Source organism: Oryza brachyantha, chromosome 5 (genome assembly GCF_000231095.2).
Source record: "Oryza brachyantha chromosome 5, ObraRS2, whole genome shotgun sequence".
NCBI classification, from domain to species: domain Eukaryota; kingdom Viridiplantae; phylum Streptophyta; class Magnoliopsida; order Poales; family Poaceae; genus Oryza; species Oryza brachyantha.
In genome coordinates, this window is record NC_023167.2 from 6179976 (window position 1) to 6196891 (window position 16916).

Genomic DNA, 16916 nt, shown 5'->3' on the forward strand with positions numbered 1-16916 from the left:
AAAACTTACGAGTTATTAAAATTTTATATGAACATCACAACGAAAATATAGTAACACACAGTATGGTAGTAGAACTAGTACATGTGGATAACTAAAAGATTGTATTGTCAATCATTAGAGAGCAATATATCTCATGTCCTATTTTTTTTAAATTGTTTTCACTACGATGCTTAAAAAATAATTTCTAAAACTAGATCTCTCATGACTATCTTTTGATATTGTTACTGGAAATTAGCCATCATGATACTATATTTTAGTTGTCATGTTACTACACTATTTCAATACTAGAGGAAGTAGCAAAGGGTGGGCTACGGGGAAAGTCAACGAGTGGGTTTGACCGATGAATGAGCGTTTTGATCAGACTTTTAACCAAGTGAGAGGGGGGTTTTAGGCTCTTGGAAGGGGATGAGAGGTGAGTTTAGGCCTCGAGAGAGAATGTGGTATACGATAGTTATTCCGTAGGGGTGTACACAATAGTTTTACTATACATACATATATACATATATATATATATATATAATTTGATGCCATTAATTTTTTAGTCTACGTTGACTATTTGTCTTATTAAAAAGTTATATAATTGTCAATTATTTCTTATGAGTTGATTTATTACCAAATCAACCTTAAAATAACTTCTAATTTTGTATATTTGTGTAAACATTTTAAATATGGTGAATAATGAAATATAGATATAAAAGTTAATGGAGTTAAATAAAAAGAAATAGAGTATATAACACTTCAAGTATTTGAGAAAAACCTCAAATTGAAAGCATCACCCTCCCATTCACATCATATCAGACTAGCTCGGACAAAAAACGAACCAAATTAGCTAAACGATCATCTAGTGTATTTATTACATGACGATCGAGGAGAAGCCGCAAGCATACCATCGGAAAAAACTAGTATCTCTAGTTCATATTATAGGTTCAAACATTTATAAGTTTAACCAAATTTATAGTAAAATACAACAACATTTCAATAAATAATACAAATAATAAATATAACATAAGAATATATTCAATTGTGGATTCAATTAAACTTATTTCTTGTTATGGATGTTTATATATTTTTCTATAAATATGGTCAAACTTAAAGAGTTTTGACTGACAACAAATCAAAAGAGACCAATTTACCATTCCTGGCATCGACAGGGAGTGCACGCACGTAATAAAGGTCCATGGGCTCCCTAAAAACAGACACAATTTATGGCGATTTAGACGATATGGAGTATCCACATTAATTCGGTCGGATCACACACACCGCATTCCTCTCTACCCCCTAATCAACGCCGAATTTTCGCCATGTCCGTCCTACATTATTTCGCTGTCGGATCGACAAGGCAAATAAGCTACCAATAATCACAATCCCAAACCAGGATTAGGCCAATCTCCGTATAATTAACTCCATCAACAGCTACTCTGCCGCTGCACATGCCTGCAGCAAATTCGCTGCTGGTGTTCCGATCTCGCATCAGCTACCTGTGTCCTCTTGCAGAGCACAGATCTATCTGTCCAAATCGCTTCTCACCCTGCAGTGCTGCCACTTAACCCTACACACACCAAGTTGATTTACATGAATTCGCAAAGAGATTTGTTTCAGTCTAACAAAAAGCAACAAAAAATAACTCGAGATATCGATATCTCGCGGTTCCCAATTATTTCTGATCGCTAGATCTAATAGTGCATATCCTAGATCCAACGATTGGAAATGATTTGGTACCTCGAGGTACTTTTCATTGGACCGGAGTAAATATCATTCGCAAATGATTATTCATCCGTCTCATGCATTTTTTGCATTAAAGAATTGTTATTGTGATCCCTTGCAGAATATATGCGAGAAAATGACGTATCTTGTTGCAGCAATAACCCAATAAAAGTTGTGGCGAATTGTTGGGTGAAGCAAAGGTAGCAGAACGTGCCGCCACACTAGCCATGATGGCATGATCCATCCATGATCCCAATATATATATAGACGTGTTCATGCTTTGCCATTGTGTCATCGTGTTCGTTGCAATTTGCAGCTGCGTCGTCTTCAATTTTCTCTTTGATCACCGTCGTGTGGTTGAGCGCAGTTTGGGTATGAGGAAGGTGTGTCCCAACCTTGACCGGGAGGACGGCCTCGACACCGTGCTCGAGGTGCCGGTGCCGGAGCTCCACCGCGAGTCGCCGCGGCGGCGAGGGCGGCGCGTCGGTGGCGGCGGCGCGGTCAAGTCGTGGGTGCGGGCGAGGATGGAGCAGCGCGGCGGGAATGGGCGGAGGCGTGACGGCGGCGCGGCGCCGTCGCGCGCCGAGGTGCAGCTGATGCTCGGCGTGGTCGGCGCGCCGCTGGTGCCGCAGCGCGTGGAGGCGAGGAAGGCCATGGTGGCGGCCCGGCGGGACGTGGCCGGGGAGGAGCCCCTGATCGAGGCGTCCAAGGCGAGGTACATCGTCGAGCAGTACGTCGCGGCGGCCGGCGGCGAGGCCGCGCTGGGCGCAGCGACGAGCATGTACGCCATGGGGAAGGTGCGGATGAGGACGATCGCGAGCAAGGGTGGGAACAAGCGCAAGGGCGGCGGCGAGGTGGCTGGCGGCTTCGTGGTGTGGCAGAAGAGGCCGGAGCTGTGGTGCGTGGAGATGGTCGTCGCCGGCGGCACCAAGATGAGCGCCGGCAGCGATGGCAACGTCGCGTGGCGCCAGACGCCATGGCAGGAAGCCCACGCCTCCCGTGGCCCGCCACGGCCGCTCCGCCGATGCGTCCAGGTACTGAATTATTCCTGGTTCCATCTTTCAAGTAGTTATTTTTCACCACATTTTGACCTGACAAGATCAAATTTTACTCAAATTAATTTGTAATAATTGAGCCAATCAAACTTGCAAACACGAACATGGTGTATCGCTCCGGACAACCCGGGCGGACGAACGTGCTCCCATGTGCATGCAAACCCGTATGTTAATTACCGATTTGATTTGATTATATTAACTAATTTTATTATTTCGTGCGGTGCAGGGTCTGGACCCGAAGTCGACGGCCGACCTGTTCTCGAGCGCGGCGTGGGTCTGCGAGCGGTGCATCGACGGCGACGACTGCTTCGTGCTCCGCGTCGACGCCAGCCACGCCGCGCTGCGCGCCAGGAGCAGCGGCGACGTCGAGGTGGTCCGGCACGCCGTGCTGGGCTACTTCAGCCAGAGGACGGGGCTGCTGGTCCGTCTGGAGGACAGCCACCTGCTGCGCGTCCGCCTCCACGGCGCCGCCGCCGGCGAGAGCGCGTACTGGGAGACCACCATGGAGTCGTCCGTCGGCGACTACCGCGCCGTCGACGGCATCAACATCGCGCACGCCGGACGCACCGTCGTGTCGCTGTCCCGGTTCGACAGCGCCGGCGACGCCGACGCCGACGCCGCCGCGCGCGGGAAGCGGTCGTGCACGACCATGGAGGAGACGTGGAGCATCGAGGAGGTGGACTTCAACGTCGTAGGCCTCTCCATGGACTGCTTCCTGCCCCCGCGGGACCTAGTGCTTAACGAATGCAAGAAGCAGCAGCACCACCACCAGAAAGTGGAGGACGCCGCCGGCGACAAGGACATTGCCGGTGCTGCCGCGGCTGCAAAGGGCGGTAGTGACGAGGGCAAGGCCAACGGCGGCGACACCGGCCGCGGCACGGTGGCGAGGAAGGCGCTTGTGCCGGCGGTGACCGGGCTGGGTTGGTTCGGTCCAGCCAAGGTGGTCGCCGTCGACGACACGGTGGACGACGCCGCCCCCGCCGCCACCGACGACGACAAGTAAATGTAGATACTTGCTACTGGCTAGATCAGGTGGCGCTCGCTTTCTGCGCCCCTCGAGAGTAAATATTGGTGTAGTTTCTGCTTAGGAACATGCAGGCTTGATCATGTTATATGTTCAAGATCAAGCCAAGCCATGGCATTCCATGCTACAAGTTCGGGAGGACTGGATAATAATGTTCTTGTCCGGTCGAGTTTGAGGACATTAATTTTCTTAGTGTCCAGTATTTCATTCATGGTGTAAGTATGTAGTACCTTTGAAATCTCAATCCAGAGGAAAATTTGCATGATTATTTTCTAGATAACTTCATTGATGAGGCGCTGGTTCTGATTGATTTATTAGTAACCAGAATTTAAATTCTTAAATTAATTTTTTAGGTTTCTTTATCGTCCTTGAGAAGTAATTTGAGTAACAAAAATTTTAATACAAAATAATGGTACCTTAACATACATTTTACCGCAGGGTACTAAAATCTTAGAACTTTGCTCCAGTCCTTTCTTTTGTACCACGAGGTGCTAGTACCGTGAGGTACTAATATTTCCACCAATGATATCGATCCACCCCATGACCAAGTTGTACCTCGAGATACCGTGTAATCGTGACCGTTCGATCTATCATCACCAATGGTCACGATTTTAGTACTAGCTTGATCATGAGGTGGGTAGCATAAGTGAGAATTTTAGTATCTCGTGGTACAAAAGAAAGGACCGGAGCAAAGCTCAAATTTTTATACTATAGTAAATCAAGATACTTTTTAAATATGGTAAAAAATCTCTTTTCTTATTATAGTTTATTTTCTATGTTTACCTTTTAGGACACTAAGAACACGCATATAAAAATTTAGCACCCACAAATTACTTTTTAAAAAGTCCATTTTACTCCTGTAAACTTATTGAATGGACCAAATAACCCCTGTTGACGTCGAAAATGCGATTCGGCGTGTCACACACGAAGGCCTGAGAGTCAATCTTAGACCACTACAGTGTAGTACCTAAATTCTTAGAATGATGCGCGGGTGTGCCAGTCAGTTTGATTCTACAACTGACAAGATGAATGATAAAACAAGCCGATCGGCTATCAAGCCGATAGGTAACTATTAATCTAGCCGATTAGATATGAATGTTGAAACGGTTAGCCGATAGGACAAATAATCGGCTATAAAAAGTTTGAATCAGCTAGAAACTTGATAAAAATAGAGTTAAATTAAATATTAGACCAACGTAATCCGCTAAGTTATTTATTAATCTTAGTCAATCGGACGGGCCCCTTATAACCAGATCGAACTAGACATATAGAGATTGGACTTAACCAACACAGTATGTAGTCGAGTACGATATGATTATAGGAAATATGAAGATCGATAAGGCTAGTAAATAAACTGACAAATTACTTGAAATAAACAATGAATCGCGTGTTACGATCGGCTAAACCCAACTTGCATATAATTCTCGTAAGCCGATGCAACATAAATAACTACCGATCTAAATAAATCAAGCCGATTGATGTAAAAATAACACAGTAAGACGATCGGCTACTCTATTGATGTAAATATGACAAGCATGTAGATCGGCAAAAATCATCGGCTACAGACGACGGACAAACAACCAAGATCTATAAAATACCTAGCCTAGATTGCTAAGAATAGTCATAGAAGATCGGACCCAACCGAGACAGATCAAGATTAAACCTAGCAATGTCAAGATAGATACTAAATAGATCTAGATTGCTGTCAAGCCAATGAGCCGATGACTGGTGACTTATCGGCTGGTACTCCGATAAAACAATGAACAAAATATATCAATCTGATATAAACCATCTGACAAACGCAATCTACTAGATCGAACCTAACCGAGACAGTACTAGATTGAATATGTCAAATAGCGAATATCAAACCAACACAGATCACCCAAAGTGGTCGACCAGATCAACTCAAAACACAAAAGTGATCTAAGTTGAAACTGATACGATAACTAGCAATCGCGCAACTGGATTAGAAGATCAGACCGAACCGAGACAGTCCTAATCTAGCCGAACGATTACGTGGCCCGGCGGAATGTAGGACTTACCCCTTCGTTGGAGATCAAGACGATGCAGCCCCACGTCAGGTGCCAAGTTTCACCGGAGTTAGAAACCTCGGTTAGGAGGGTGGCGATGCTCCGAGAGTAATTGATCTATTGATTGATGTAGATGAAAAACAATGGCCCCGGGCATACATATTAATTTATACCCTCGGGTTAAGGCTAGGCCGTGTTGGACACGACATACAACTCCTAATAGATAAAAAGAAATAACAAACTAGTCTTATACGGACTCTATCTCTAACTCCTACTAGATAAAACACACACAAGTTCCGAGCGGACTCTAATATCTTAGAGATAAAATAAAATCCTAACTAACTCTAATTAACAGATAAATTTACGCCGCCAAGCCTTGGTCTTCACGATTCCCTGTCGGATTCAAACTCTTCCGAATAAAATTTCTATCAGCAATTGCACCTTTTCTTATCCGAATCCAATATGGGAATTTACCAAATTTTGGTGTTAACAACCCCGTAAACCAGTTTTTGGCTTATTTTACCATCTAAATTATTAAAACAATTTACCTTACTAAATAATACTTCCTCCATTTTATAATGTAAGATGTTTGAATTTTTTGCTTGCAATGTTTGATCATTTGTCTTATTCAAAAAATTATGGAAATATCATTTATTTTGCTTGTAGCTAACTTTATTATCAAAATAACTTTAAGCATGACTCGTCATTTTTTGTATTTGTACTAAATTTTTAAATAAGACGAATGGTCAAATGTTGCGACCAAAAAAGTCAAACATCTTACGTTACGAAACGGAGGTAGTATTTCCCTTTGTTCCTATTGTTAATACAACTTGTATTTCAAACTATTTTTTAAGGCATAAATGACACCATGCATTATCAAAGTTTCAAAATATTCTTAAGATATTTAAAACAATCTAAAGTGCTTTCAACCTATGTAAATAATTTTAGAACTTCTAAAAATTGGTGAGAGTGAGACGTATCTTCTAATGGATGTATCATCCCAACCCTAAAACACTCGGCATCTAGTATTTTTGTCCATAATTATTACTCCACTCCAATCAAATCATATTTTTGATGATTATAACTCACTAAGTAATGCTTACAAAAATTCCCAGGACTACCCTAACTAGGAGAGTTAGGAGCTAAAGATCGGAAATACTTACACAATAAACATATTGCAAGTCTACGAGTCTACGGATGAACCTAATACGTGATTTAATATGTATTTATGGTCTATTACAATTTACACCACAATCACCACCTAAAGTTCATACGATTCATGGGAGACCAGTAATTAGTAGGTTGGATGGGTGGGGTGGGGAATCAACAGTTGGGAGAGAAGCAGAGGGGAATGAATGGCTGGATTTCGTTCTAAGTGGCCAAGTGGGTGGCCCAAAATATAAATGAGAGTGATTCATGGGCTCCTTCTCCTATGTGGCCCCAAATAACATCATTACCGTCATCTTTAACCTCTAGACCCTCCTTCCAACCACCAAAAAGCACCTCTAGCCCCCACATCTTACATATCTATGGAAGAAATTTTTAGTGGGAGCTTAAGGGATCCTTATGGTCCACGTGCTAGTAGTAGGGGCTAAAGACACCCTCGCGCTAGTGCCAAATCTGTGCCTATATACGAAACCATACAATACCATATATATTAAAAAAATTACGAAGATAAATAGACATCTTATAAGAGAGTCCTTCCACTAAGCCACGGAAGACAAAAACGAATTTGCTTTCTCGACGACAAAGCCGAAGCCGAGAAGAATTGTTTGGGTAAAAAAAGTGTTGGGTCAGAATACAAGAACTGGTTGGAGTAGCGACTGCAGTATTAAGTCCCGTAGATCTGTTGGAATCGATAATGCGAACATACACATACATGAGGTCCGTGTCTTAGGGGTAGGCGCGCGGGGACCTTGCTGACTCACATGCCATGTCGGCCCTGGGTGTTCATGGTGTATAGGAGGCTTGGACTTCCACACCAACTCTTGTGGCGCAGGAAATAAATTTTCAAGCCAGTTTATTTTCATAATTATTTTTTTTAAAAAAAGTTTAAATAGTGCCAAAAACGTTCGAGTGGAGCTGGAGCAACGTAAATGCTGTCTCCCCAACGGCCATACGGCATACCCAGCCGCCATCGTTGGTCCTCTTCTACTCATTCCTTAACTTACCTGCCGTCAAAATCACCTCGTCGCCGTCATGCCCAAAATCCTCATCCTGAATTTAATCTTCTTGTTGCAGAGTAATGCTATTTCTGATGCAGTGATTTGACTATATTCTGAGAAGTGCACATGAGCATCCGACGGCCTCAGTACCTTGAAGTGTCTCTGCCACAAAGGTGACTAACTTGGTATACTGAATAATAGTATTGTATTTTCCTCTTGCATGCAAAAGGCTGATTTTTTTTCAATAGAGTACTACCTTCGTTTCATAATATAAGATGTTTGACTGTTTTGGTTGCAACGTTTGACTATTCGTTTTATCCAAAAATTTAGTACAAATAAAAAAAATGATAAGTCGTGCTTAAAGTACTTTTAATAATAAAGTAAGTCACAAGCAAAATAAATGATATTTCCATAATTTTTTGAATAAAACAAATGATCAAACATTGCAACCAAAAAAGTCAAACATTTTACATTATGAAACGGAGGAAGTATCATTTAATAGTATTTTCTAGCATGTAGAAAAAACTGACTAATTTATCAACTTAAACTATAATTGTACTCACAAACTAAAATACATCCTTGATTGATCCCCCCTCGAGCGCTCACAGCCACCAAGTACCAGGTGCCCCGACCAGCATTCATTCTCCATGCTATGTTTGTTCCTCCCCAGCTACACTCCTGCTCCACCTCTCAGAACACACGGCTCCAAGCAAAGCCTGCATGCATTCCTCCTAGAGGAGGAACGAAGCAGTGACACCCCCACACCACACAATGGCCATAGGTGACCAGGGAAGCTCTCACTTGATCAAGAGGCTCGATCAAGCATACCGCAGCCCGCCATGGATGCGACGATTGGTGACCCGAACACAGCATGGTCAGTTGAGAGGGCATTCGAGGGGCGTCCGCAGCCAGGGGTATGGGGGCAGGTGACGCCGCGGGCAATGCTCATAGCGATTCTTCTCGGCATCATCTTCTGCTTCGTGTCACTCCGGATCCACATGGTGGTCGGCATCGTGCCGGGGCTCAACATGCCCACCAGTGTCCTCAGCTTCTACTGCCTCAAATGGGTTGTCACCTTGCTGCGCCGCTGTGGCATCATCGCACTGCCCTTCACGCGCCAGGAGAACATCTTCCTCCTCACCAGTGTCAACATTTGCATCACCATCGCGCTCACTGGTATATAACAACTCAGTAGTAATACATGCCTGGTTCACAAATAATTTAACTTTGAAGTCTAAAGCATCATTCTTCATAAGTATAATCATCAGTACTCTGGAAAAATGAAATAATCTACCGTTTATATGCTTGCTTTTTATCTGATCACTTTCTTTACATGATGTGTTTTTTTTTTAGCTCAGCATTTTCTGATCCATCCACTGATATGTGTTTGTTGTTTATGGTTCTTCTAGGCGGCTTTGCTACCTATATCATTGGAATGACTTCCACGGTTGCCAGAACATTTGCTGATGATATAGATCCTAGAGAAATTGTTGAGCATGTACCAACTGGACAATGGATGTTATTCCTCTTCCTTATTGGTCTCATGGGAATATTGTCCATCATACCATTTAAGGAGGTAAATGTTCTTTCATTAACCATTACTAGAATATACTCTATGCATTGCAATAGACCCATATAATTGATGATGGACTGCACAAGTATATAGACCCATAGAAAAAAGAAACGGTTTTTTTAAAGAAATCACTTAATTTTGTTTCTTGTTTTTGTGGAAACAGTGGTTTTTGCATAACGTGTGGTGGGGAGGAAGCGGTGGTTTTTGTGTGAAGTGGGGATGGGGAAAATAACATACAACTCTGCTTTTAAATAGTAGAGACATGTATCGTGTTATTAAAAACGCTGGATATGAGAGAAAGGGCTCTCATATCGGTTTTACTGTTTGTGGTGCTAGCCGGAAGGTCCCCTGGGACTTTCTCATGTACCGTATTATTCTAAATGGATGTCTCAAAGGAGGGTATAAATTTTTCGTTGATAGTGGAAAACCACACTATAGATTCTCACTATAAGAAATATAATCCATCGGCATAATACTTATGTAAGGTCTTTACAATCTTGATGCGGTCCTTATGATGAGCACGGCATGATATAAGTTGTTATCTGCAGCCTGTCAAGTTAGCTGACAGTACTTTGATATCACTGAATTTTGCCTATCCATAGTTCGATCTATGATTTTTCGTTCATGGATATTGACAAGATTAATTATAGCTTAATGTATTAATCCTTATATTAACTGAAAAAGAAAATGTAAAATGTCTGAGCTAAAGGTGTAATCCCTCTATTTCAAAAAATGAATTTTGGGTTTGAATATGGACATACATTATGTCTAGATTCAAACCTAGAAGTTGTTCTTGTTTTTTCTTGGAACGGACGGTCTACTTTTCTGCTAATAATAAGAAGGCATTTAAGGTATTTCTGTTGACGAGAATAGTTTCACAAGATTTAATACATGGATACAGTTTCAGTATGGAACTAATAAATTTTACTTTGTAAACCAAACTTCCACAATAAATAGAATGTAATCACACAAATTATCAAATTTCGTAGCTCAGGCTCACTTACATTATTTCTTCTCACTTTAGATCATGCTCATCGACTACAGGTTATTGTTCCCAACGGGAACAGTTACAGCTCACCTAATTAACAGCTTCCACACCCCTCAAGGAGCATATGTTGCCAAGTAAAAATGCTTTGTCCTTTTCTTGTTTAAAAAATAATTAGATAGACCACATTTTCATTTTTGAATCTTTTAACCAAACATTCATCATTAATTCAGTCTGCAGGTCATGGCTCTACTCAAATCATTTGCTGGTAGTTTTTCCTGGTCTTTGTTCCAGTGGTTCTATACTGCAGGAAATGATTGTGGTTTCCAGTCCTTTCCTGCATTTGGATTAGAGTTATATAAGCGTAGGTGAGATATATATTCTAATTTTTTTTCTTTGACAGGACCGTACAGAATGTATCTATAAACATTATCCTTTCCACTTCCTGTAGAGGTGTGCTTGTGAAGAATGTGTAGTCATACAATTCTTCCTTTACTAATCTAGGTAGTATTTAGAATGGTCAGATGAAATTGCACTCTTCAAAAGCTCAAACCATACTATTTTTAAATAATATATTATATTTTTTGCCATGGTATTTGTTAAATGCTAAGGTCAACATATTTTTCCAAATTGATCTGGGAAAACAGAATGCAAGTACTATTTTTCTTTTTTTCCTACTTTATATTAAGCATGGTGCCTCAGCCCTGATAAATTAAGGACAAAGTCATCAAAGTATTGGATTCTCACATATTTGTAGGCTCAGTGAATAAGTTGAGAATCTTTTGCAGATTCCTAACAGTGATCCTTTCATCGAACTCCTCCCCCAAACTAACAGCTTTGAAACCTATATTTTGTGTTGTCACATAATATGTTTGTTTACTTTGTTCTCCATATGTAAATAGAGTTTCAATTTGAATTGCATCAAATTATCAAATATTGGCTTTGTGTAAAGGGGAGTTTGTATGAACTTCTTTCAATAACATTCTGTAACATAGATTGATGACAGAAAAAATGTAAAATTAATGTGGGAGGTAGTATTGATTTTAATATAAATAAGATCCATGTCAGTAGCAACATTCATATTTATTAAACAACACTTAACATACTAATGAAATAATGTTGTCAGCAGATTCTATTTTGATTTCTCAGCAACGTACATTGGCCTCGGTATAATTTGCCCAATACTGGTAAACTTTTCGTTGCTATTTGGGTCTATCATATCCTGGGGATTCTTATACCCATATCTTGAAAGTAAAAAGGGCCAATGGTATCATACAAATAGTCCTACAAGTTTGGATGGGTCGAATGGATACAAGGTACGTTAAAAAAGTAATTATTAGCTGCAATTTAATACTCCCTCTGTATTTTAATAGATGATGCCACCAACTTTTTGGTGCACGTTTGACCATCTATCTTATTAAAAAGTTATATAATTATTATTTATTTTGTTATCATTGGATTTATTACTAAATATATTTTAATTATAACTTTTATTTTTGTAAATTTGTATAAAATTATTGAATAAGATAAATAGTCAAATATGTGTCAAAAAGTTAATGACGTCATCCATTACAATACGGAGTATGATTTTTACCGTTGCTTATTTTTACTTTAATCTAACTTATAGATGTACAGAGTTACTCATGGCACATCTATTAAAGTTAGAATATATCCTTGCACTTACATGAAACATCATATTTTAATTCTAACATGCACCTAGTTTCCTGGTGCCACTTAGTTGCCACAACAATATATTTTTTAGAACATGCAAGAGATATGTGTATCATTTCATTAAGGAGAGGAAATAACAGTGATGGGGAAAAGGGCAAACAAACCCAGCACCCCACCACCAGGGTCATACAACACACAACACGAACCAATGAAAGCAACAAGCACAAAGCTCTAACTTCTATTACAGTGCTAGCACTATAGCCTTAGCAAAAAGCTCTCGAAATCTTGATGCTTCTGCCAAGCACCAAATAGGCCCTCATTCTCTACCGCTTGGAGGACCGCTTCCACACTTGAATTAGCTCCGTTGACAACACAATAGTTTCTATGCTTCTAAATCTCCCAAGCTACCAAAATAATCTTGGGGTTAAACCCCTTTTTTTTTCCATTCTTCCTTAGCCCTTCCACCGTCCTTGACTACCAACTAAAAAGACCTGAGTGTTGATGGCCCAAAACCGTAAGAGACGCTGGCCTAACTGGGAGAAGCCTTTTGACACCTCAAAAGCTAGCCCATGAGATGAGATACTCCTTCCATTTTATGTTGGTGCCACTCCCCCTATTTCCAACAATCCCAAGTCACACATTGGTGCCCCTTAGCCCTGACCGGCAGCGGCGGAGGTGGCATGGGGGCTGGGGGGTCTTGAGCCTCCACTATCGGCGCCGATCACATGGAGACCCCCTAAGCCCCCATACAAATTTTCTCCATGGTTTTATGGGATGGGGTATGAAGTTCTTCAGTTCGTGTTTGGAGGTACAAGATGAAGTTAGTTAGACCGTTATGAAAAGAAGCCTAGCAAATTTGTTTCCTCGGCCTAGCCCACTTAGAACACAGTCATCAACATTCAGCCATCCATTTTCATCCAAACCGTCCATTCTCATCCCAATCTACACCCCCTCCCCACCACAATACCCTAATCCTCACTCACACCCATGATGTATGCACGGAGCGGCGGAGGTGGTCATCAGCATGGCAGCCGACACACTCACACCCACCCAATCCCAGGCGGCTAGCGGTGGACGATGTAACACACTCACACCCACCCAATCCCAGGCGGCTGGCGGTGGACGATGTATGCACGGAGCGGCGGAGGCGGTCATCAGCATGGTAGCCGATGGCTAGGTCGGTAGCGGCGCGTGGCATGGCACGGAGCCCGGCACACGTGGCATAGCGGAGGGCGACAGGGGCGCACCCGCACAGGGCAGCCGGTTTGTTCAGCGCCCCTATGATTTTTTCCTGGGTCCGCCCCTACTGACCAGCTCCATACATGAGCACATACAGGTCTCACACCTACGGTCCACTGATCGGCCCAACACATAGGCATATACGGGCCTCACACCCACGGTCCACTGGGTTTCGGGCTTACACCACACGAGTGTGCACGGGCACTAGAGAGATTGTGGGCCCAGCTTTGATACCAATTGATGGCCCAAAACCGGGAGAGACGTTGATTCAACCGAGAGGAGCCTTTCTACACCCCAAAAGCACATAGGCACATACGGGCCTCACACCCACGGTCCACTGGGTTTCGGGCTTACACCACACGAGTGTGCACGGGCACTAGAGAGATTGCGGGCCCAGCTCTGATACCAATTGATGGCCCAAAACCGGGAGAGACGTTGATTCAACCGAGAGGAGCCTTTCTACACCCCAAAAGCTAGCCCATGAGGTGAGAGACTCTTCCCCTTTTAAGTTGGTGCCACTCCTCCTAAACTCTCCTCTTTTAAGTTGGTGCCACTCCCCCTAAACTTTCAATATGGGACTATTCCCAACAAGTGTTATGATCAGTGAGTATAGAGTAGAAACCTAATCTTTGAAGAGTCAAAGGCCAAACCTCCCCACTGAACACACAGTTAACCAAAATATGCCAGAACAATATTTTGTTTGGCGACAACATGGATATTGTGCAATATGTTTGCACAAGCATAAATCTGATTAATTTACCGGTGTACAGCCATGGCGATATCACACAATACATAGACAGAGAAGAAACATTTCTAAATGGACAAAATACAGCAGTATGTTTGAATAATTATGAAGTTACACTTCATATTTCAACATTCTAATGTAGATTGTGACACCGATTGAGTCCCTTGTTTCCCTTACATGATGAGTTTGTGTACTATGAACCTGAAAAACAAATAATATTACCAACAAAACAGTTGGCACTATATTAATGTAATTTATTATAGTTAGGATACATGTTGATCGCATGGATAGCTTACATTGTCAAGTCATGGTATTAAAAAAGTTTATGCTACATTGAAATGTTACCAATCTGAATAAACATGTGTGATCATTTTGGGTTTCATATGTATAGTTAAGTAATAATCTATGGAATCAAATCATTAGCAAGATTCTTCTCGGAATTATCATTGCTTTATTTTGTTTCATCACAATCCCAACAAATGCCTATCGCACTTGCACCTAAACCTGATAATATGATACAAAAGGTTTTCTAGAGTAAATTTTATATAAATCGACTGCATCTGTCCAAACTATCTTAAAACAACATTTCCATTGCATTTTTCCTTCAGATGCCACAAGCAATCATTCCAATGGGTGCGTTATCATGGTAACTCATACAATGTGGTCTTTTGAAATTTTTCTATAAAGTGAAGCATGGTTCTCTGGAATTATTAATTAAAAGTGTAGTTTCTGATAGTTTTGCCAACAAAGTTTGGTCTGTTGTTACACTGTTTTTATATTAATTGTTCAAAACTGTTCAATATTGCTTGTTACACGAATTCTACATTTTTTCTATTGGTTTCATCACACAAGTTTCTTCTGACTAAGATGTATCACATGCATAAGTTATATGCAGGTATTCCTTGGCATAACAATGATCCTGACTGATGGCATTTTTAACTTTCTCACACTCATCATTAGGGCCTCAATTGATTTCTACCACAAATGGCAACAAAAGGACTCAGGGATGACTAACTATAGCACCAAACACACCAGCCTTAACTATGATGATCGTAAAAGGAATGGAGTATTTCTGATAAATCAAATGCCCATTTCTATATTATTATCTGGATACATCACATTTGCAACAGTATGCTCAGTTGTTATTCCATCTATCTTTAATCAGATTAAATACTACCATGTGGCAGCATTATACGCCTTTGCACCACTTTTTTCCTTTTGTAATGCCTATGGAACAGGAGTGACGGATTGGTCAGTTGCACCAACTTATGCCAAGATCACAATCTTTGTCATCGCAGCATGGGTTGGCAAACCTGATGCCATTATTGCTAGTCTTGTATCTTGTGGGATAACCATGGCAGCTGTTCATTGTTCTTCACAGGTAATGCAAGACCTTAAGACAGGTTACATGACACTAACCTCATCACGGGCTATGGTCATAGGACAGATCTTTGGTGTCATAATTGGCGCTATTATCAATCCATGCATCTACCTTGCCTTCGAAACAACTGCCAAACTGAATGCTCCGATTGGATCAAGGCAATCAGAATACCCATGTCCCTATTCAGGTGTCTACCGTGCCATTGGGCTGATGGGCATCGGAGGTGTGAAGGAGCTACCACAGCACTGTATTTTGTTTTGCCTTATTGCCTTTTTCATCACAGCAGCCATAAATTTCCTTAGATTGGTTGCTCAGAAGAAAGGTTGGGGAGTTCAAAATTATGTGCCTAGTATGACAGCAATAGCAATACCGTTCTTCACTGGATCTTTCTTTACCATAGACATGTGCTTGGGTCATGCATTGCTGCTTGTCTGGACTAAAATCAACAGACAAAGTGCAGAGTTGTTGTCATCAGCACTTGCAGCAGGTTTGATATGTGGTGAAGGACTATTTCAAATGCCAGCAGCACTACTTAGCATCTTCAAAGTGCATCCACCAATATGCATGAAGTTTATTCCTAGCGGAAAAGAAGTTCAGGTGGTGGATTCATTCTTAAGAAATTTGGAAACACCTTCAAGGACATGAAAAATGTATTCTAGAAATGTTTAATAGATTCTCTTACAGCCTGTTAAAGTAAATTATGCTAGCTGGTATACTTTAATTTTTTGAGTAAATATCACAAAACCACAGTGTTTAGACACATCTCTCCCTGTTGAAGCTAATTCTTTTTTTTTTGAATTGTCTAGTTAACTCATGTATAACTAATAGGCTAATGGAATATTTCTTGAAGGTTCTAGGTAACTCATGTATGGATAAGAAGCTAATTCATTTACGGAAACTTCTAGTTAACTCCAAAAATAATAGAAAACCATTACCACGAAACGATTATTCTAAATAAAATGGGGTTGTTTATGTAGTAGGAAATTAATTAATAACTACTCCAGCAATAATAGAAAACCATTACCATGAATTGATTATTCCAAATAAAATTGTTTATGGAGTAGGAAATTAACTAATAACTACACCAGGTAATTAACCAGAGCTTCTTTTAGTCTGGCCGGCCGTCACCATGGCGGTGATAAGAGGAAGCTAAAACTGGAAACCAGCATTTGCCAAATCTATAAGCTGTTCATCAAGGTTTTCTGGTGTTCAATATAAAGAAATTAGATACTAATATGCTCATTGCTAAAACACTTTTCTTTTGAGTACTTAAAGCTGTATGCTAATGTGCTCTCATTGGCTAGTTGTTTGTTCTTCGTTGGTTACCTTTGAACTCCAGTAATG

General features: G+C 41.2%; 2 protein-coding genes across 3 annotated transcripts; both read left to right on the forward strand.

Moving 5' to 3' along the window:
- The first annotated feature begins 1914 nt into the window (after nucleotides 1-1914).
- Nucleotides 1915-4068, forward strand: LOC102717803. The gene is made up of 2 exons (XM_040524424.1): nucleotides 1915-2738; nucleotides 2986-4068. The coding sequence occupies exons 1-2, from the start codon at nucleotides 1980-1982 to the stop codon at nucleotides 3760-3762; spliced, it is 1536 nt and encodes a 511-aa protein (XP_040380358.1). The 5' UTR covers nucleotides 1915-1979; the 3' UTR covers nucleotides 3763-4068.
- Nucleotides 4069-8773: 4705 nt separating this feature from the next.
- Nucleotides 8774-16441, forward strand: LOC102712443 (probable metal-nicotianamine transporter YSL3). 2 transcript variants are annotated; one of them, XM_040524458.1, is made up of 6 exons: nucleotides 8774-9154; nucleotides 9388-9554; nucleotides 10576-10673; nucleotides 10770-10904; nucleotides 11666-11852; nucleotides 15152-15245. In XM_040524458.1, exons 1-6 carry the CDS (start codon nucleotides 8818-8820, stop codon nucleotides 15161-15163), a joined length of 936 nt encoding a protein of 311 aa, XP_040380392.1. In that variant the 5' UTR covers nucleotides 8774-8817; the 3' UTR covers nucleotides 15164-15245. The 2 variants fall into 2 exon arrangements, with proteins under 2 accessions (XP_040380392.1, XP_006654191.1); XM_006654128.2 differs by having other exon boundaries at nucleotides 8799-9154; nucleotides 15087-16441.
- The last annotated feature ends 475 nt before the right edge of the window (nucleotides 16442-16916 follow it).

Excerpts from the sequence above, each read along its gene's own strand:
- LOC102717803 (XM_040524424.1), top strand. The coding sequence starts at position 1,980 with ATGCTTTGCCATTGTGTCATCGTGTTCGTTGCAATTTGCAGCTGCGTC. Across the intron at positions 2,739-2,985 it reads CGCTCCGCCGATGCGTCCAG|GGTCTGGACCCGAAGTCGAC; the intron begins GTACTGAATTAT and ends CGTGCGGTGCAG.
- LOC102712443 (XM_006654128.2), top strand. The coding sequence starts at position 8,818 with ATGGATGCGACGATTGGTGACCCGAACACAGCATGGTCAGTTGAGAGG. Across the intron at positions 10,905-11,665 it reads TTAGAGTTATATAAGCGTAG|ATTCTATTTTGATTTCTCAG; the intron begins GTGAGATATATA and ends TGTTGTCAGCAG. Across the intron at positions 11,853-15,086 it reads ATGGGTCGAATGGATACAAG|GTATTCCTTGGCATAACAAT; the intron begins GTACGTTAAAAA and ends AGTTATATGCAG.